The 23,165-nt window shown below is 36.4% G+C and overlaps 1 protein-coding gene across 1 annotated transcript in view; it reads right to left on the bottom strand.

Moving 5' to 3' along the window:
* Positions 1 to 1,232: 1,232 nt before the first annotated feature.
* LOC148939815 (polyamine-transporting ATPase 13A3-like) overlaps positions 1,233 to 23,165 on the bottom strand; it is a 150,635-nt gene continuing 128,702 nt past the window's right edge. The window contains exons 16-19 of the mRNA XM_089106456.1: positions 21,693 to 21,820; positions 14,808 to 15,024; positions 6,568 to 6,903; positions 1,233 to 1,856 (exon numbers count right to left, since the gene is read on the bottom strand). Coding sequence (XP_088962582.1) covers positions 1,234 to 1,856; positions 6,568 to 6,903; positions 14,808 to 15,024; positions 21,693 to 21,820 — 1,304 coding nt within the window. The 3' untranslated portion in view covers position 1,233. The remainder of the gene's footprint in view (positions 1,857 to 6,567; positions 6,904 to 14,807; positions 15,025 to 21,692; positions 21,821 to 23,165) is intronic.

The following is a 23,165-nucleotide window of genomic DNA, read 5'->3' as shown; positions in this document are numbered from 1 at the left end:
ACATAGTGATTTCACCCACGATTTAAATTCTTCTACATAAACTACTTTTAATTGGGGCTTTAAACGTATTAATTTTTCTCATTTATTTTTATCATTAATTTTTAATTATTATCTCATTAATTAATTTTTCCTCATTAAAACCAAAAGAAAAGTGAAGAAAATATTTCTTCATTGATTGCACCAATTTGAATATCATCCAATTAAATTTCGGATTTCATTCTCATGATTGGCTGGCGTCCAACTTGCCCGCGAGAGAGACGACCTGACTTTTTGTGTGTGTACACGTTTATTGGTTAGTTCAAAAATACTTCAAGGATAATTCAAAAGGAGTCCATTTAGACAAGTTCTTAAAATAAATTGACCCCCATCCCATTACTATAACAGAAGAGATCTGGAAAGGGAGGATTAATACAATTTCATATAGGAGGATAAAAACCGAATACATGGGTCACAGGCTAATGAAACAATCATTTTTTGTGTCTTTTATCTTAAGAATTAAAAGAATTATCAGTAGACGCAGACGACATTCTAAGAGAGGCGCTATCTGGGGGGATTTTTGTGTAACTGTTGGTTTGATATAAAAAAGGAAGGATTTAAAAAAATATATCCGAATTGTTCCACAATAGCCTCTTATTCGAATAACGTCCTGGAAAGGGTGTTGTCTGAGCATGACAAAGACATTTTATCCAAATGCATCACCAAAGGCAACACCATTGTATCTGCATCACCATGCCTAATGCATCACAATTTTACCCGCATCACCATGCCAAAGGCATCACCATTGTGATGGCGATGCATTGTGATGGTGATGCAACAATTCGGATATATCCGAATTGTTGCACAATAGCTTCTTATTCAAATAACGTTCTGGAAAGGGTGTTGTCTGAGCATGACAAAGGCATGTTATCCAAATGCATCACCACTGTACCCGCATCACCATGCCAAAGGCATCACCATTGTACCCGCATCATCATGCCAAAGGCATCACCATTGTACCCGCATCATCATGCCAAAGGCATCACCATTGTACCCGCATCACCATGCCAAATGCATCACCATTGTACCCGCATCACCATGCCAAAGGCATCACCATTGTACCCGCCCTCACGTCGCCCTGCCCAAATGTTTCTCAACAGTTTTTCAGAGAGATGAAATATTAGTCCCTTAAAAAAATCTTATGATCAGATTGAAGGTCTGGGTCTGGACTATGGCCGTAGTTTGGATATTCCTGACTTAAGCCATTTGACAAAGTTCCACTTCGGTCTTAAGAAAAGGATCAATGCCTTCAGTACCAGCCCGTGTAGCCAAAGGCCAATAGGATTTTTGTCTAAAACATTTTTTTCGGCAGTCAAATTTAACCAATATATAATCGACTAGAAAAGTTTCCATCAACATTGACACAATAATATATACTAAAGAAATACCGAGAATTAGTAATCTGAATCCTATTGCACCAGGTAACTTGAGTTCTAAAAGTTCGAGTAGCCATTCCGTTGGACTTAGGGTTAGATAAACCGAAAACACCGTTGCTACAATTATAGCTAATGTTAACAAAATATTTGTCAAAAAACAGAGTCTATAAGGAAAGCCTTTGCAAAATGTCACGGCTAAAAAAATATACATAAATTGAGATGGGGCAAATACAGCATAGTTTTCGTGGCAAGCTAAAGGACTTTCCAAAAAGCCATTCTCTGTTAAATTATACATTTGGTCATATGGAACAAACCAATCTTGTTGGAATGTTAAATATAAAGACGTCAAAATTACTCCGACTCCCATGATGAATTGAGATAATAGTGACAACACTGGTCCGGTAGCCATAAGAGACGTGGGTGGAGGCTTGTTGTGTAGTGGACCTTGAATAAAAGAAATATTTGATAATAAAACTATTGTAAGCTTAATTATAAGCTTACAATATTGAATATACTTATTGTAACTAAATACATTATCTAAGCTAAAACTTAATGTTAACTCTAAAAAATTAAATACTTTTAAAATGGCGTATCATAACATTTTTTTTTTAAAAAGAAAAAAGAATGACATTCCTTAAAGACGGTCTAAAAATGCTCATTAAAACTAACTCTATTCTTTATCTTCTGACCCAACGGCGGTTTTGATCTGTCCTGCGCCCGGAGCAAAATCTTGACTATCCCCCCCCTCTTCCACAAAATTTTCAGGCCAAATTTTAACAAAATTTTCATTCCTTAACAAAATTATTTAGAATTTATTAATTAACTAATAATTTCTTATACTATTTTCATTGTATTAATTAAGTAATAATTCATTAATGATTTTCATTAATCATCTACACCCTGTACTTTGTTTCACTAAAAATAAAATTTCGAAAATTACAAAATGATTATCTAGATTATATATTTGAAATTGTGCGCCATCCTAAAATTTCTCCGCCCGGGGCAAGTGCCTCCTCTATCTCACCCCTACAACCACCTCTCTCCTGACCCCCAATCAATGTTAATTTCTTTAATCTCACTGTGTATACACGCCAGGTGCGTGCGCAAGAAACTTCTCTACCTAAATGTCTGATACTAGCTAAATCGGTGTTACCTTAGATAGAAAACACAACACTTAATCCAGTCTATGTTGTTATTTCTAAAGCTACGGTACTTTTCCCACAAACGGTACACGGTACCGTTATTAACGTTACTACCGTTACGATACTTTTACAAGCTAAGCTACGGTACTTTTTCCCAAAACATATCAAAGCGGGAGGGAGAGCGGCGTTGCTGGAAGGACCACAGACCCTTTAGTTTTGAATTCAGGCAAAATATCTTCCTGTTAAAGAGTTAATGGTAGGAGGGGTAAGAGGGGCAAGGGGTCTTGGAGTTATTATTGACACACTTTGCTTTTTCAATCATAAGGACCTTACATACCTTTGCATAATTCTGGCTCAAACGAGGTACAACATGCCAAATGTTCTGCTAAAAAAGTGGTGCTGTGAAGAAAGAACGCTGTTTAGGCTGAGGGCCCACTTTTCGCCTCCATTAATAAACATTGAAATACCTTACAAAATTCCAATTCTAATAACATGCAACATTTCTACCTGTCTTCAAAAATGTTACCCAGGAGAGGGGGGGGGAGTGGCAATAACAAATTTGTGCATTATATAATAGATTTGAAGTTATCGCCCGTCTTCGATTTAAATAAGGTCCAAAATCTCTATCCATTTTGCTAAAAGTTGGAGATGATATGAGCAGGAATGATAAAGAGCTGGAGATAAAGGATAATGATAAAGGTCGGAAGAAAAAAAAACAAAAAAAACAGCACATCAGATGAAATCTAGGCACAACGTCGTCAGAAAAGTTGTCAAACGACTTGGGGGATTCTTGTAACCAAAGCCCTCCCCCCCCAACGCATGGTTACAAGTGAAATGAGGCGTGGCTGGAGTTCATTTGGCCAAACGCAGAAGACCGAAAACAATGGAAGCATTTGATCCAGCAGCTTCTTGATGCCGGGTTGTGTTGAACACCCTGTGTCTCGTCTTAAGGTAATGTGTTGAAGAGGCCACGGACCCAGATTGGCTGTCTAACCTTGAGGATTAAAAATCCTTATACGATTCAGGTTAAAAAACCGTTAAACGAATCTTGTGTGGAATAGTTGGCGGGTATGCTGGAAGGGTCTCTAGCCCACTTCGGTTTTCCGATCATACCGATTGAAAATCTTTGGATAATCCAGCTTCAAATAAGGTTCAAAATTACTACTTGTACGCAAAAATTACTTGCATGAAATTACTTGACTAGAAATACTTGCATGATTCCAATTTAAACAAAGTGACAAATTCCTTTCTTTTACTAAACATTGTTGGTGGGGGGTTGAGGGGGGGCGGGGGTGTAGAGAAATCATGGGCCCAATTTGGTTCTCCAGTCATACAAGTTAAGAATTCTAGCTTTCTTCCAGTTCAAGGAAGGTGGAACATGCCTGCATTTCAGCTAAAAAATTGGCAATTGGAAGGGGGTTCAGAGAGGCTACCAGTTAAACTTTTACTTACTCAGATTTCTTATACCCGTGCCAATTAAGCATTTTTGCCTCTCAATTACTTGGACTATCTGTCTTGGCTTTTTTCATACAATTAGCCATGTCTTGATGCCTACTGCAAAATACTAGATTTTCAATTCAAAATTAACGGACGAGGCCGAAGGCCTCGAATGAGTCCGTTGTCAGTCTGGAAAAAAGGATTTTTTCCAGTGTTTTACAAAAAAAAACTTAAAAAAATGCATCCAAAATTTGTTTAAATTCATTTTTGTTACGCTTTTACGAGTCAGACAAACATTTGAGGGGGGGGAAAGTCACAGCCCCTAACCCCTGGATACGGTCCTTGCCCTTAGGCCTATCAGGTTCTCACAATAAAAGTAAATAATAGCAAAAAAGCTGGTTTGTATCATCACATCGTCTCATATTCTAAGACGCTAAGAAACAGGAATAATAGAATTATTATTAGAAATACAAAATTAAGAAAATTTTTTATAATAATTAAAAGACTAATTCTTTTTGGATCATTTTTATTAGCTTCAGATTTTTATTCCAAAACCAAAGAGTATTGATAATTTTTCTCTTAGAGATCAGCTTAATTTCTCTCTATTTCACCTTTGACTTGAAAAACGACTCTGCCGGGGAAGAAATCAGAAGTTCCAATAGGCAAAAGGAGGTTGCCCCTGAGTTGCCTTTGGCTGAAAGCCTCTCAACCAAGTCTTGGCAGAACCTATGGGAGGCGAGGAAGCCGATAATCCTTAAGAAATTTTTTAAGATTTTAGTTTGAAAATTTATCTTATCAACGAGATTTTTTGAGTAAGTTTATTTTATTTTTTATTTAGTTTGTTATCTCACTAATGACACCTGTTGCACTTAAAGCCGAAATATTCACTTCGGTTGTATTCTTCAGATATTTCTATTTCTGAATATTTGAATATTTGAAATTTCTGAAGAGGAAATCTTCAGAAATTTCCTCGTTATATCTTCGTAGTTTTCTTTCCTTTTTTTGTAGCCTCTCCTCACCTTTCCTTTCCCTGTTTTTTTCTTTCCTTTTCCACCTGCCACATTTTCTTAATTTTATGGTTCAAAAACACGTCCTGGCTATCAGGTCTGCAGAAGAATCAGGGGGGTTTAGATAAAACTTACTTTATTTTAAAAGACCCCCCCCCCCCAAAGTCCCCTATCATATATCCTTAACTGTTTGATTAGAAAGGGGTTCGAATAAAAAATAAAACTTCACTCATCTTATGTAAAAGCAAAGCCATTTTTAAGTGTCTCCCGCTCACCTAAAAATGTTTCTTATATGTCTGATTCAAAACTACCCATTTCATTAAAAATAAATTCTTACCCTGGATATTAGTTAATCCCCTCCCAATAATCATTTTAAAGATGATTTTTTAGAGAAAGTTTGTGTGGACGTGCAAAATCAGTCCTGACTTTTTTACGTCCATGTCTAGAATCAATTATTTGATTTAGCATTAAAACATCAAACTGTTTAAACAGCAGAGTAGAATAAATTTTCATTTGGAAATTTTGGTAGTAATTTCCTTCGTTTTTCTTTTTTAGAAAGTTCATCAATCAAATTTTCGCCAAATTCCGCATGGGCATATGGAGTTCAGAGTCAGTCCAGTGAGTGTGGTTGATTAATAAGAGTAGAAACTGGCACTAGTGTCACCAAGAAAAGCTATCAGCATCATCTAGCGCCTGGCGACACTTCAAATTTTTTCAAGCTTTGTAATCGTTTTTCAATCAGGAACTACGATCATACACTCATTACTACCTTAATTTTACCAATGATATTAATTAACAAAACTCTAACACCCAAAAAAATGTCATATCGCCAACAGCTAGATGGCGTTGATAGTAATTTTTTTGTGGGTCAAGTTCCCATTCTTATAAGTTACCTATACTCTTTGGACTGAATAGTAAAAAAGCAAAATGTTTAAACAGAGAAGTTGAGTGATTTACAAAGTTAGAAAAAAGATAATTTTAAATATTCAAGAAAAAAAATAGAAGGAAATTTAGACAAAAACTACGCCTATGAGGGATATCATCATGATATATTAGGCTCTAAGGCAGCTGCCTTCCCGCATGTCCTGCGTTCTTCCCTTCTTTTTCAAAATTTAAAAATTTGCAATTTTTTGTCAATTCACGTTTGTTGATTTAAATATTGTAAATTTTTACTCGATGTTCCAACTTATTTTAGTGGCACTGAATTACTTTTCAGATTTAGAATTAAAGGGACATTGGAATTAGCTAAGAACCGTAAGTTTACTTTTACCGTAAGTTTGAGAATATTCTCTCTATGTATGATCTTTTCCATATTTTCCAGAATTTAAAAAATGTTGAAGATATTAATTATTTTGGTTTTGTTTAACGTACTTTTATTCAGTTATATTTTTAAGTGTATCATATATAATTAATTTGTTCTGTTTATTGTATCGTTTTTTTTTTACTTTCATTATGTATTTTATGTGTTCATCAATTTTGGGGGACTTGTTAAATTAATAAAACTAAATATTAAATTAATTATTAAATTGACTAAATAAATAAACCAATTAATAACTAAATAATACCAACCTTGATAGGGACCTGTCCGACCAAACACAGCAGAAGTAAAAGTAATCAAAAACAGGTCGATATAGAGGAACTGGAAGTCTGTCAAATTGGTCCCAATCTGATATAATATCATGACAGAAGCAAACTGGATCAGACTATAAGCCGCCATGTACTTGAATACACCAAATGACGTTACAAGGGCACATCTACATTCTCGAATTAAACTAGGCACAGATTTGAGGGAGGAGTTGCTAGCTGTAAATGGTGCTGCGACGGATGACTCTGTGTCTGTTAATGATAGGCCAACGTGAGCTGCCTTAAGAGCACCACAATCGTTGGCTCCATCGCCACACATACCTGAATACAGAAAAATTTACATAAGCCACCGTGTCCTTGAATACACCGTTAAAAGGACACAACTACATTCTAAGATTAAACTGGGCATTGGTGACAAATATTTTGCGCGTTTTTTTTTAGCTTTTTTGTGTAATCCCCCCCACCCCCTAAAAAAAAATCCTGGATACGGCCTTGGTCAAAGTGGTACTTAAAGTAAACCAGCTGATCATTTGAGCTAGTTTTGCCCAAGTTTGATCACATACAGAATTTAAGAGAAAAAAAAAAGGTATAATTATAAACGGGATTTACGGTCCCCATCAGTGGCGGATCCAGGAGACGAGGGGGCGCGCACCCCCCCCCCCCCCCCTAATGTAGTCTGTAGTAGTGTAATTTATTTAATTAACGCAAGTTTGCATTAATTGAACTTGCTCCTAACGCAAGTTTATCGGATCAACCTGTTTTGCCCCCCTCCTCTAAAAAATGCTGAATCTGCCCCTGGCCCCTATGATTCGAATAATTTACGATACGATACGAATTTATTATGTCAAACAAAAAGAATTGAATGAGACACAATATAATTTAAATAATCACTCTTCCTTGTCACTTATTTATTAAAATGAGACACAAAATACTGTCGACAAGACAATCTGTATCGGTTGGTAGCCACGGGCTTACAAGGCTTGAGTTTATTCTGGTGCCTTGTATTACAACCTGTTCTTGCCGGTTCAGGGAGCAAATCTCGATGCCTGCTGGGCTCCAAAAGCTTCTGTCCAAAGGCCATTGTAAGCTGGTATCGCCTGGCATCAAGTCCCTCTCGGCCTAGGACTTTAAGGCTATCATCATAATTCGTGAATTCCGGACCCAACATCACACGGGTAGCTCGTTCCTGCACGTTCTCAATGTCATTTCTTTGCTCTTTACTTAGCCCCAGATGCCACACAGGACAAGCATACTCTAAAATACTCCGAATGTATTTTTATAAAAATTCAACAGTGAAAAACGACTAAAACCGAATCGCCGAATTGTGACTAGATCACGCAACGTTATATTCGCCTCCTTAGTACAATTATTTACATGATCCGTCCATGACATTTCTGAGTTAAAAGTCACACCTAAAATTGTCATATTATTTACAATTGGCACATTTATATCACTTTGACTAGGAACTTAAAAAAAAACAAAAACGAGACCCTCATAAGTGCTGACTTTTTCCTATTAATTGAAAGCCGTTTTTCTTCACAGTCACCCTCCAAACGGCGAATTATGCCATCCGTACTAATCATGGGTCCTAGCTTATTAAGTATCAGCAATGACAAATCATCTGCAAACTTCGTTCTGTTTTCATGCCAAGTCGCAATTTTGTTACACAGTATTAAAAATAAAACAGGCCCCGTTTTGGTACCTTGGAGTATTCCACAGAAAACCTCAAGAAAATCCGATTGTACCCCATCAGCATAACACACTGTTGCCGTCCGAGTAAAAAACTATAAACTATCCGAATTAAAAAAGGTCTAAACTCTGTCATCGACTCAAGAATATCCGGATGGCTTGATTTGTCGAAAGCCTTTTCTAAGTCTGCTTGCAATATTTCTACAAATGCATCTTAATTTTCTAGATGCTCCAGGGCTTCTTCCACAATTTTGATGGGATAATGTACTGTGCTAGATTCTTTGATATATCCATACTGACAGGGATCTATTTTATCACAGAAATCTTCTAGTAACCGTTTCTTTAGAAAATGTTCGAAAACTTTAGATACAATAGGGGTCAAAGATATAGGTCGTAGATCACTCACCCCTTTTGGATTCGAAACTTTAGGCATTGGCGTTACAACTGCTGTTTTCAAATCATCCGGAAAGGTACCACTCAAAATACATTAGTTTAAAAAGGCAGTCAGAGGTTCATCTAGAATGGCTGCGTTTTCTTTGTACAGGTTTGCTGGAATGTCTCCAGGGTAAGTTGCCTTATTGGGGTCAAGTCTGTCAAGAACCTTTGCAACTTCGTGAGGGAAAATCACAGGTATTTCAGATGGAACAGCCAAGGAGGGAACACTGGAAATTGGTGGATTGCTTCTGCAAATACTAGCAAAATACTTATTAATAGCGTTTGCGTCGAGTTTATTCCCAGATTCGTCTTATACGCTTACACTTTGCCTTACAGAGGAGCCAGTGAGAAGCCGTATTCCTTTATAGTAACCGGCTGGGTTTGTGGTCATGACCTCTTTCTTTTTTTGAACCGTATTACTTCTCAGCCAATCTACATTCATAGACCAGTTGATTTCTCAGCTTGGAAGCTTCACCAATCTTCCCCTTTTTATGGAGCCTGTTGCGTTTGCGTATCAGCCTTTTCAGGCGCGAATTAACCCAGGGCTTGTCAGCTGAGTTTACTGTGACTGTCTTCTCTGGAAAATACACATCATAAGCTATCCGTATTTCAGTGGAAACTATTCTATACATGTCGTTGACACTTCAGTTTTCGTACAAACTTTTCCAGTTTTTCGAAATAGCCCATTTAGCGAATAGCTCTTTTCCAGACTCAGCTTGAGGCCGGCTTAAAAAATTCGCTTGGTTCCTATTCTCTTTTCCTCCCTGAGACACCAGTATACACAGAAGTGGGTACTTTTACCAAGACTCGGCAACATCACTGGATCACTATAAAAATCGGAAATATCTGTGAAGATGAGATCAATGACAGACTTTTGAGTTGTCTTTTCACGAACAACTTGCTTCAAGTTTAGTGATCGTTCGATCCAGCTGGGTAGTAGGTCGTTGAAGCGACCCATAAGAACCACAGAACTGTTTGGGTATCTCAATTTAATCTCATCCAAACATGCTTGTAGATGGGGTATGAGCTCCCGCCTGTAACTCGACCGTGTCGGAAAATTGAGTTCTCCAACTACGATCGAGGAAAACTTACAGGGAAGAACTTTTAGTCTCAGTATTACCCACAACAGCTCGTAGTTGGTAGTCTGAGAGCCTTCATATATCTGATGCGGTATATCCTTTCGAATGTACATACCTACTCCTCCTCCATGTGTGACGACAGCACCTTCCTTGTTTCGCCTACTCTTGACGAGAAAATTATAGTTACTTATCTGGGCGTTAAAGTCATTGGCAGACCACGTCTCTGTTATACAGCAAATATCAATTCTATTATCATTTAGTCTTGTCGAAAGTTCCGTCACTTTATTGCTTAGAGACTGGGCATTAACAAGGAGACAAGAGGGGAGGTCGTAGGAACTAGCTATTTCTTTCTTTTTATCTACCCGGGGTAGATCGCCGAAAAATGCTGGAAGTTTCCTAAATTGTTAGAACTTATTGGGACAACGGGCGTGGGGGCTGCAGGGACCCCAAGAGTAATTTCTACGACTTTTCCACTGATTGTAGATGCGTCACGTTCTGCATTATCGTGGTAGGATATGTTTAAAACTTTCATGTAGTTTCGTGGTAAAAAAAACTTGCTTTAGTTTCATTGGTTGGTGTCTGTGATGTAATTTTGTCATATTAATCCTTAAGGCGACGTTCACATGCAAGCCCAGTAAGACCTGAATGCCGAGACAGGTATATCCAGGGTTGCCACTCTTAGTGATTTATCACTATCTTTAGTGATTTTTTATATTGCCAAAAAACAAAATCACTAAATCAGCACATAAATCACTACACTATTGAAGTCAATCACTAAATCAACCGAAAAAACACTAAATTCTAGTTATTTCTTTTTGCACCGGTTGGCAACCCTGGGTATATCTGGCCATGCACTTCCTTAAGCATGGAAGTTTAGCCAGACATACAAGTAAACGCTAATCTTAAGCCCAGATGATAAATAAAAAATTTAGCAAATTATGAAGAAGAAAAGACGAGGATACTTCCAGCCAATGATAAAAAGAAGGATAAATATGCTGAAGGATGAAAAGGATAAAAGAAGAAGGATAATATTTTGGTCGAGACCTCTACGAACGTCCTTTTCAATAAAAGAATAATGATAATAATAAAAGAAGAATAATAAATAATAAAAGAAGAATAATAAAAGAACGTCCTATTAGATAAAGAATAATAATTATACTGATAAAATTCCTAAAGACTAAATAATAACAAAATTAACCTCAAAAAGCAAAACACTAAATAAAAATAATAAAATCCGAATATTTCGACTCCACGTCCAGGAACCTTTACCAACAGGGAAAAAAAAATGTTAAAGTTAAATTAAACGGAACATATAAAGAAAAAGACAAAAAAAAAAAAAGAAAAGAAAAAACAAGTAAATAAAATTCAATCGTAATAACCTCAAAAAGGTAATTGTATGATATACACCCTACCTTATATTCTTCATCTAAGTGGAACCTGTTTCTCTGACGCTCAATCCTAATGAAATATATCTAAGTATGATAAAAATATATATATTTGCACATTAGAGGGGGGGGGGGGTAAAGCATAGCGAGTCTGTTTCTCTAACGCTAAAACCTAATGAAATATAACTAAGTATGATAAAAATATAATGCTTTGGAAACGAATTTGGGATATATATTTGCAAATTAGGGGAGGGGGGGGTAAAGTATAGCGAGTCTGTTTCTCTAACGCTAAATTCTAATGAAATATAGCTAAGTAGTATAAAATATAATACTTTAGAAACAAATTTGGGCTCTATATTTGCAGATTAGGGGGGGGGTAAAATATAGTGAGTTTGTTTCTGTAATGCTAAATCCTAATGAAATATAGCTAAGTAGTATAAAATATAACACTTTATAAATAAATTCCGGCTATATATTTACACATTAGGGGGGGGGGTAAAGTATAGCGAGTCTGTTTCTGTAATGCTAAATCCTAATGAAATATAGCTAAGTAGTATAAAATATAACACTTTATAAATAAATTCCGGCTATATATTTACACATTAGGGGGGGGGGGGTAAAGTATAGCGAGTCTGTTTCTGTAATGCTAAATCCTAATGAAATATAACTAAGTATGATAAAAATATAATACTTTGGAAACAAATTTGGGATATATATTTGCAGATTAGGGGGCGGGGGGGGGGGGGTAAAGTATAGCGAGTCTGTTTCTCTAATGCTAAATCCTAATGAAATATAACTAAGTATGATAAAAATATAATACTTTGGAAACAAATTTGGGATATATATTTGCAAATTAGGGAGGGGGGGGGGTAAAGTATAGCGAGTCTGTTTCTCTAATGCTAAATCCTAATGAAATATAACTAAGTATGATAAAAATATAATACTTTGGAAACAAATTTGGGATATATATTTGCAAATTAGGGGGGGGGGGGGGTAAAGTATAGCGAGTCTGTTTCTATAATACTAAATCCTAATGAAACATAGCTAAGTATGATAAAAATATAATACTTTAGAAACAAATTTGGGGTAGATATTTACACATTAGGGGGGGGGGGGGTAAAGTATAGCGAGTCTGTTTCTCTAACGCTCAATCTTGATGAAATATAAAAAAAATATGGTGAAAACATAATAATTTATTAACAACATTATGGAAAATTCACCATGGAAGTTTCACTTAGGTTCTAACTAGATTAAGAATATTAGGTAGGGCGCATATCATACACGTACCTTCAAAAATACTGGATTTATTAAATCCAATTTATAATAACTCAATTAGGGGGCAGGTCAAAATTTCAAACAGTAATGTGCTACATAAGTCCCCAGACAAGTGTCAGCCTTGTGAGCGAAAGTCGGGGTGAAATCAAAGCTGGAAAGAGTCAAAGGATTGCAGCTAGGTTAGCAAATGAAAAAATTCATTCAATGTATAATACATAAGTTTCTTTGACTTGTAACCATAGATGCCCTTATATTGCCTATATAGTTCGAATAATCTTAACCTTGTAATTTTAATCATGGTTGATAACCTGGGGTTTATGTAAATTCTTCCAAATAAATATAGTATTTTATTTTTGCTAGACATCATCGCAAAACTGAAATTATACAAGAGACAATCTGGTGTAACAGAGACAATCTTTTCTCATTTCTGCGTGCTTATTCAAGCTATTTACAGTAATTGCGGTGTTTTGGAGGTTATTAAGATGTGAGTTTCATTTATTAGTTTTTTTGTGTAGTTTTTGTCTTTTCTTTATATGTCGCGTTTAACTTAATCTAACTATAGCCTCTTTACCCATTGATAAACACTGAAAGAAAAAAAGGGAAAGAAATATTTTTGAGAAAAAAAAGTTTAGTAAAAAAGGAGGAAAAAAGTGAAAGAAGGAAAAAATCTCACGAAAAAGGCTTAAGGCTATCATTAGAAATCATTTATTTAAAGACAGCTTTGTAGTTAAAAATCACAAACTAAATGTCGCTGTCAATTATAAACCTAGTCCTAAGGCATTTTGTTATAGGCACAAATGAATTATTAAATCGATTAGTTCTGCAAAGCACTGGCACTAATTTGTTCTCTTTCTGGTATTAACTAATGAGTTGGCAGCAGGGGCTAGAAAAGTTGGTGCTAGGGGCTAGCAAGGAGAAACTGCCCGAAACTCATTATCAACTGAAACCTGCGATCTCTAAGAGTTTCAATCTTTAAAGACTCAAGAGTAGACTTGTGCTCTACAAATTTTTCTACATTTGCTCTACAATTAATCTATAAATTTTTCTCCAAGGATTATTTTAACTGCTCTTTTTTGGACTCCTTCCACATCATCACTTAGATATTCAATATTATGGATGTGAGGCCCCCAGACGAGACATGCATATACTAATATGGGACATATGTATGTTAAAACGAAAAAATAGTAAAAAAGAGAAAACCGAGGATTATACAAACCAGTGAAAAATGTGAACTAAAATGCAAATATTTCGGCCAAGACCTCCACTTGACCGTTCTCAGTTTACGATAATAAAATTAAAATTACTAAAAGGAAGTTAAAGGAAAACTTTATCTTCCTAAGCGGTTTGGTGTCTTAGACTGTTAGCCTATTTTTCACCCATGTTCCTCTCTTTTAGATCTACTACAGAAAACTGCATTACCGCATATTTTGTAATACCTATCATCTGAAACATACAGCCTTACCAATGACACATCCAAGAACTTGCAACCGTTTAATAATGGTTTGCATTTGATTTTGCTTCATTCAAGCAAATATTGATCCACGACCGTACAGATGCTGTAACTGGAATTGTCTGTAATAGTAATGTAATACTACTACTACTAGCAACTCAATGCATAACCAAGCCGCCTGAAGCCAAGACAGTTACGCACACTCCCCTCAATCCCAATCCGTTCAAAGTCCCCCTCTTCACACCATCCCAAGAAGGTCTTATTTCTCTTAAATCTTCTCTACGACATTCCCAGCCCATTCGGGGACTACCCACTTTCCGTTTGGCCCGGTTGGACGAAAAGGACAACCTGTCATCCTTCATCCGAAGAACTTATCCTAGCCATCTCATCCTTTCTCTCATTATAGCCCTAGAAAGCGGGATTAGACCATACTTTTCCTACAGCTTACCATTTACCAGTTACCACTTTTCCTACAGCTTACCATTTATCAGTTACCACTTTTCCTACAGCTTACCATTTACCAGTTACCACTTTTCCTACAGCTTACCATTTATCAGTTACCACTTTTCCTACAGCTTACCATTTACCACTTACCACTTTTCCTACAGCTTACCATTTACCAGTTACCGCTTTTCCTACAGCTTACCATTTACCAGTTACCACTTTCCCTACAGCTTACCATTTACCACTTACCACTTTTCCTACAGCTTACCATTTACCACTTTCCCTACGGCTTACCATTTACCAGTTACCACTTTTCCTACAGCTTACCATTTACCAGTTACCACTTTTCCTACAGCTTACCATTTACCATTTACCACTTTTCCTACAGTTTACCATTTGCGAAACGGTCATCCGGTAGTTTTGCACTGTAGGTACTGTAAAACGATAATCTAAAGAATATAGGCTTACCAACGACATATCCGAGATCTTGCAATCCTTTAACAACGGTCTGCTTTTGATTTGGTTTCATTCGAGCAAATACTGTTCCACGACTGTAAATATTTTCTAATGCTTCAGGAAAATCCTCTTTAATTAATTCAAAGTTAGGGCCGTCAATTGCCATTGTATAGGTGTGCAAACTTCTTAGCTCAGTTGGGAACCTTTCTTCAACGCCATCTTCTAAACTCTGAAATTGAAGAAAACGAAAGTTAACTTTTCTAATATATCTGGGATTTCTCAAAACAAAAATGACTGTTAGCACTGCAGTGAAGCTAGGAAGAGGGACAAAAGAGGACGAGTGTCCCCGGGCGTAACCTTTTAGGCGGTACCAAACTGAGGTTCTTTTTAGTACTTATATTGAAGTAGTGATGGTGGCAGGGGGGGGGGAGGGTCAAAACCAGTATTGTCCCTGGGCGTTGAAAAACCTAACTAGGCCTCTGTGTTAGAACTCTTCAAAAAAGTTTGGGTGATACCTCTCATCAATGCACTACTACGAAGTAGCAAATCTAGTAGCAAGATACCAAACCCAGTTTTTTTAAAATTCAAATTGTAATAATAATAATGAAAAGAAGACTAAAGCTCAAATCAATTTACACACACACGAGAAAAAGAGCCAATTTAATTAAGGTTGGTTCCACTTTTGTGCTTGTGGCTCAGTGGTTTCAAACCTCCCCTTAATCACGACCCTATTTAGACTTTTGAAAGACACTCTTTTTTTATCCGCAATTTTTTTATAGAAAAAACTGTATTTATATATAAATATTTAAATATTAATAAGTATTTAATAAATATATAAGTAATAAATAAATAATAAGTAAATATTATATAACATATAATAGCAAATATTATATATATATATATAGTAAATATTATATATAAGTAAATAATAAATAATAAGTAATAAATATAAATATTTAAATTTAAATATAAAGTTTTTAAATATACATTTAAGTACTACGTAAAAGTAGTGATATTTAAAAGCTTGTTTTTATCAACTAACCGACTTGTATTTTTATACCTTTGTCATACAAACTTGTGAAATGTGTGAGCCCTTTTTGAGCCCTGTGATGCATATACTGCATCAGTATATGCACTTCCCGTGACAGTGCAATAATAAAACATTAAATCCCCCCCCCCCCCCCCGCATAAATAAAACAACATCAACGGGCGATAGGGCACAGCAAAAAGTACCGCATAACCAAAGCATTATTATACAGGACTTGATAGCATAGCGGTAAGAACGGTTGGCTTTGGCCGTGGTAACATAAGTTCGAATCTTAGAAAAGACATATTTTTGCTTTGAAGAGAACTACAGATTTTATAGTTTTAGAGAAGACAAAGAGTCGAAAACAATTAATATAAAATACTTTATTTTTTTAAACTAATTTCCAAAATAGAATAAAAAGTAGGAAATTTTTTTTTTCTTGAGAACCTAAGAATACAAGTTACACAAAGGCCCAGAATCCATGTTATGTAAAAGACAATCCGTTTCGCGCCCCTCGTTTTCACTTATATTCATATATTCTCCGAAAAAAAAAATCTACTCTTTAGCCACTTTTGGAAAACAAGTTTTATTAAAGATTATTATTTATTTATTTAGTATATATATATATATTATATTTATTTATATAATATTATATAATATTATATTATATTATATATATATAATATAACATTATATTTAGTATAAATTATTAATGTGAAAACTGAGCTTGCAGCTGCTCAGCAAATGTTACAATTCTTGATTGAGAATTGCAAAACTCGAAAAAAAAAAAAAAAAAAAAAAACTCGAGTGGTTGGCGTGCTAGAATTTGAATCCTTTGTCCGAAGTTCGGGGATTCAATTCCTGTGGCGGCCGGTTATTTGGTTTGGGACGGGAGTCGGTGGCGTAACTCTGTAAGCTGTCAGTGTCAACCCAGCTCTAAATGGGTACCTGGAGAAATCTGGAGAAGGTAAGTAGGAAGGTGTGCGAAAGCGCAGGACAGCTGGCTGAAAGGCCTTGAAACTGAGATCAGCACCGCTGGTTTTGACAACGTCTGAACATCCTTCTCTGCAAAATTCTTGTTGACAAAGGCGATTACCTACTCATTCGACGAAATTCTCTGTCCCCCAAGCAGAGCTTTTGAACTAGGGAATAAAAAGGAATCCCGAGTATTTTCCCGAGTACTCTCAAGCGTGCTCGAGTCATCATATTATATAAGGGAGGGGGGATGCGAAATGATCCAGCCAACTATAGGCCAATTTCTTTGTTGTCTGTGTTTAGCAAAATATTTGAGAAGGTGATGCTTTCTCGTTTTAATAATTTTCTTACTTCTAAAGATTCTTTTCACGATTTTCAATTTGGTTTTTGAGCAAATCATTCAACTAAGCATACTTGTGCAGTTTTACTGAATTATCTTCACTCGGCCCTAGATTCCCTTTTGATTCATGCTGCTTTGTTTCTGGATGTTCGTAAAGCCTTTGATTCTTTAACTCCGATTATTCTTTTATTTAAACTTTATCATTTTGGCGTAAGTGGTAGTGCGTTTTATTGGTTCAAGTCTTTCATGTCTGGTAGAATAATTTCTGTTGATCCGCTTTTTCGCTCACCATCAAGTGTTGACCAGGGAGTCCATCAAGGGTCAGTTTTGGGGCCGGTACTGTTTTTAATTTATATAAATGACCTAATTTTTGCAGTTAGAAATAAAAATCCTCTTTATTGCTGTCGTCTATGTCGTCCAATATTCTCCAGTACCCATAACCATAGTTTGCATACCTGGGATTCTCTTGTTACGTTTGCCGATGATACCACCCTTGTTACTTCTGGGAGAACAGAGGATGAGGTTCGTACAAAGTTAGTGGACCTCTTTGAGAGAGTTTCAATTTGGTTTGATGCTAACTCTCTTGCCTTAAATGTTTCTAAAACTAGTTTTTTTGTTTTTTTCTCGTATATCCCAGGCTTGTCCTCAATTATCTGAAATTCATATATCCAAAGGCTTTATTAGTAGACCAAAGGATGGCCATGTACGTTTCCTAGGCATCAACCTAGATGAAAATTTATCTTTTAAAAACCATAATGATTTGAGTAAAATGAAGAAGTGCAGAAACCTCGGTATTCTAAGAAAACTCAAACATATTTTTCCAGGACCAATTCTAAGAATCCTATTTCATAGCATAATTCATTCTTATGTTTCCTATTGTCCAGTCATATGGATGTCCACTTTCCCTTCTTTTATCAAACCACTTTCGAATACTTACGATAAAGCTATAAATCTTATCCAGGATGTAGATCGTTTGGCAACTAAACTGCTACTTGATATTAAAAGCTTTATATTCTTTTCTGTACGTCTTTCCCTTTTCTTCAGCTCCATGGTAATATTCCTAGGTCCCTTATATTAACGTCTTCTTTTGTATCTGATCGGTCAAATTATCAACTCCGTAGTTCTCTAAATATCCAAATTCTCCATACACCAGCAATAAGACCCGATTTTAATCCTCTTGTTCCGTGTCATTTGACATGGAACACCCTTCCAGATTCGGCTTGAGAATGCAACTCGCTTGGCACCTTCAAAAGACTAGTAATATTTTTTTTGTTTTCACGTTATTAAATTTCCTTACTTTTGCCTGAATAAATTCTTAATTTTTCCTGAATAAACTTTACATTATAATTCGTATATATTTATATTTTCTTTTCTTCTCCTTTTTGCTCTTCTTTCTGTGACTGTGATCACATTTGTATTATTTTTTTCTCGTGGCTTACTTTTGTGACTCTTCTTTCTTTGACTCTGTGACTCGTGGTTCTTCTTTCTGTGACTGGGATCACATGTGTATTATTTTTTTCTCGTGGCTTGCTTTTGTGTTTTGAATGGTTGGCAATAGTTTTTCATTTAATTATTTTCGTTTCTGGTTTTATTTTCTATTTTTCTGTATAATCTGATTGTGACCAGTGGTCTGTAGAAGGGTATGAAGATCACGTGATTTGAGAATTCTTGATGCAGAGAAATGAATTATGACAACTTGATGCAGAGAAATGAATTATGTTATGCTTTATTGATGTTTGATTTTTTTTTTTTATCTCAGTAAGTAAATGGCTATTGTTCTCTGAGTTTGTATTCGTATATACAGGCCAAGAAGCCCTTGGGGGGGGGGGGACTAGCACAGTGTATTATTGTATGTGTATTTATAACGAATAAAATCTTATCTATCTATCTAACTATAGTGTTTTCAAGCAATTCAAACATAATCCATGGATTTTCAGCTGAGGTGCAAAATAGCGCATGGTCCAGGTGAAACTGTTTTTTTTTTTTTTTTTGCTTACAAAAGTTGGTTTGCATATTCAGGAATATTTGGTAGTTTAGAAGTCCTGCTTTCTATTCTCGCTGTCGCTTTTGTCAGCAGAAAGAAATCTGGATCGTTATCCTAACGTTTATTGAAATCACAAATTTTACCCGAGGAAGACGTGCAACGAGTCCGTTCAAAATATAGCTTAAAACTACCTGAAAATCTATAACTAATGTGAGCTTTAACGTCGATTAGATTGTTTTATATAAAATCATCAACCTCCGCCATTAAACAATTCATAGCCATATAGTTTAAAGGCGTTTTCTCACAGACAGTGCCCTTAGTTTAGTTTGTGCAAATTGAGCCGCAAATTTGTGCCTTTAGTTTGTCAAGTAAAGATACATAGTTACAATATATACATAGTTCCATAAATGCATAGATAAAAAGATATATAACGGTTTTATGATTTAATATAACTTCATGGCTACTACCAAAAGCCAGTTGCGGTCACTTCCCCAGCCAAAAAAACTTTTCAGCCTTTTTTTTTTAGCCAATTTCCCCGTTGCAGTCCACTGTTTTGATTCAATTTGATTTAAATTCACAGTAATGTATCCAAGTTTCATCTGAAGTAACTAATCTACGCCAAAACTCTAATTTATTGCATCTAAAATGGATACTTGTTCCATTTTAAATACTTGATCTACGGCCTATACTAGATACACGGCCTATACTAGATACACGGCCTATACGGCCTATACTAGATACACGGCCTATACGGCCTATACTAGATACAGATACTTGATCAACGGCCTACCCCTCTAGGTGTTCATTCATTGACGCACTGTAGAACCGGTTTTGTTTTGTCAGTTTCTTTCAGCTTAGCGTGAGACAAGAGAAAAAGAAGTGACAAAATAGATGGAAAATATATAATTTGGGCTATATATTTGTACGTTAGGGGGTCGGGTGGTGGTGGTAAAGCATTGGTCGGTGTGAAGTTAGAAAACAATTCTTACTATATAATATGCAGAATAATTGCAGCTAATACGTTAGGCATGCCCGCTATGCTTTACCCCCTCACCTAAGGGGTAAAGCATACCCCCTCACCTAAGGGGGTAAAGCATACCCGCTATGCTTTACCCCCTCCCCTAATGCACAAGTACATAGCCTAAATTTGTTTCTAAAGTATTATATTTGTATGTGATTTCGGTATATTTCATTAGGATTGAGCGTCAGAAAATATATTAGAAGAATATTAGGTAGGGTGTAGATCAGAAAAGTATCCTGAATCCACACAATACTGCACAAATTAAGATTGTGTTTTTATTCCCCCCCCCCCCCCTGGCCTCGCTTTGGGTGGAGATGGGGGCACTATATTTTCAGTTATATACTTTTTTAATTATGTTTTATATTATTATAATACCTGAAATTGTACTTTTACCCAGTGGTGTAATTTCGTCAAAATACGGGGGGGGGGGGGGGGCAAAGTTCAAGCCAATTTTCCCAAATCATGTGGAAATGACAGTGAAAACTGAAAAATGAATCATATATTACCATAAAGGTAAAGATTTGCTACAGAAAATTGAACTGTTTCTCTAGATACTCGAATTATGCAGGCTTATCTTAATCTTGACAAGGTTTTTCGCAGAAATTTTTTTTTAGCTGGGGAGGGGGGGCAAACTGAGGTCAGGGGGATGCAAACTTGAGGCTGGAGGGGGCGGTTGCCACACTGCCCCATGGCAAACTACGCCCCTGTTTTTACCCCTTCTGACCTCGCCTAGGGTGGAAATGGGGAACTGAGCGATGGGATTTTTCATTCTGAAATCAAACGACATTCTGATGTAATTTTCGGTTTACCGAGACTTGAATTGATAGGAAAAAATCTTTCCATCTACCAAATACCGCACAAATTGATTCAGATTTTTCATCCCCTATGACCTCATTTAGGGTGGAAATGTGGTAGTAAGCGATGGAATTTTGTAATTCTGATGTCGATGTATTGTCATATCGACATCGACATGATGATGATTGCATTGTCATACTAAAAAATCTAATTCCTGGACCGTTCAACTACATTCAACAAAACGGCTATGCAAAAATATTGATCGGAAGTGTTTGGGAAATTAATAGGTATGGGGGGCATTCGCCCTCCAATCGCTTTTGACTATTAATAAGGTCACTCTCCCTCTCAATTCGAAATTGAATGCGCCCTTTTTGAAGTTTCTACGACAACGCTTTCTATAAGAACATGATGTCGATGTCTGATGTCTGTTCGGTTTCGATTTCCCCAGATTTGAATTAATAAGAAATGACCAGAGAAAAATGTTAGAATTTTTTTTCTAATCCAAAAAAAAATGTAAAAACTTAAAATCAAGACCCCTCCCCCCTTTCTTTCCATGAAAAAAGGGGCAGTGCTGCACGACCAAGTTTGGATATGCTATTAAGCAAATTTTTTTGAACATTTTACTGGACTACTAGATTTTAAAAAGGAAATAACGGAAATAGATGCAAAAACAGTCGCCATATGGATATCGTAATCTTAATCATATTATAATCGTGATATACAAAATTTTAACATTTAAACAGAAAAGAAGTTACCTGATAATAGTGGATTCTTTTTACATTCCTGATTGGATCTGGTTTGACCTCTACTTTGATAACGTGTGTGTTCGGTTTCACCATACCGCAATTTCGGGCAACACACATGCCAGTGTCTAAGTTATCTCCTGCAAAAATCAAATGTCATTATTTGTCTCCTAAGGAAAGGGTAGTGGAAAACAACCAAAACATTAACATACTGTAAACAGGGTGAATGACAGAAAAATGAGAGAAAATGGGGGGGGGGGAGTTTAGAATTCATTAATCTTTAAATCTCCATTTTAAACAGAAAGCCTCAGATTAATTCCTACATATCTTGCGGGGTTTCATGGTTTTTCCGTGTTTTTTTTTTTCAAAAATTAAAATTTAAGAACTCTAGTTTAAAAATTAAATTAAAAATTAAGAACTCCTTTAAAATTCAAATGAATTTACTGAAAAAAAGGTATTACGTTTAAATTACGTTTACGTTGGTACGTTACGTTTACTTTTTATAGTACGTTACAACATACTGTAAAAGGAGAAATGCAGAGGGAGTAAGAGAGGCAGCGGGGCATGTGATTGAGAGAGAGAGAGAGAGAGAGAGAGAGAGAGAGAGAGAGAGAGAGAGAGAGAGAGAGAGAGAGAGAGAGAGAGAGAGAGAGAGAGAGAGAGAGAGAGAGAGAGAGAGAGAGAGAGAGAGAGAGAGAGAGAGAGAGAGAGAGAGAGAGAGAGAGAGAGAGAGAGAGAGAGAGAGAGAGAGAGAGAGAGAGAGAGAGAGAGAGAGAGAGAGAGAGAGAGAGAGAGAGAGAGGATTCTATGAGAATCCGTTCTCATAGATGAGAACGGATTCTCAAGTCCGTGGGAGAAAGGAAAAGGGCCAGAAGATCATGGGAAGTTCTTCAAGGAATTTAATGCAAGGCTCGAAGACCAAGAAGTGCAACTATGGCAATCAGCTGTGGATAAATCTCCGAGTCTTACTTTGTACAGATAAGTAAAAGAGAATTTTGGACAGGTTTATGAATTTTGGAATGATTTATGTATTCTCTGCGGGGTGTGCTCTGCACAAGGTAGGTCTGTCGAGCTGTACTTTGGCGAGTTGATTGCAAATCCTTTATTTTATCCGAAACGAGTTATAATGCCTCCTCAGATAAAGGTAATGAATATATTTGTAGAACATCGACATTAAAGCCACGTCAAATCGAGAGAGAGAGAGAGAGAGAGAGAGAGAGAGAGAGAGAGAGAGAGAGAGAGAGAGAGAGAGAGAGAGAGAGAGAGAGAGAGAGAGAGAGAGAGAGAGAGAGAGAGAGAGAGAGAGAGAGAGAGAGAGAGAGAGAGAGAGAGAGAGAGAGAGAGAGAGAGAGAGAGAGAGAGAGAGAGAGAGAGAGAGAGAGAGAGAGAGAGAGAGAGAGAGAGAGAGAGAGAGAGAGAGAGAGAGAGAGAGAGAGAGAGAGAGAGAGAGAGAGAGAGAGAGAGAGAGAGAGAGAGAGAGACAGA

This window comes from Artemia sp. Qi Xiang Cuo, chromosome 20 (assembly GCF_049724085.1).
Source record: "Artemia sp. Qi Xiang Cuo chromosome 20, ASM4972408v1, whole genome shotgun sequence".
Classification (NCBI taxonomy): Eukaryota; Metazoa; Arthropoda; class Branchiopoda; order Anostraca; family Artemiidae; genus Artemia; species Artemia sp. Qi Xiang Cuo.
The sequence above is the reverse complement of the archived record's forward strand: the minus strand, read 5'-3'. Positions and strand labels throughout refer to the sequence as shown.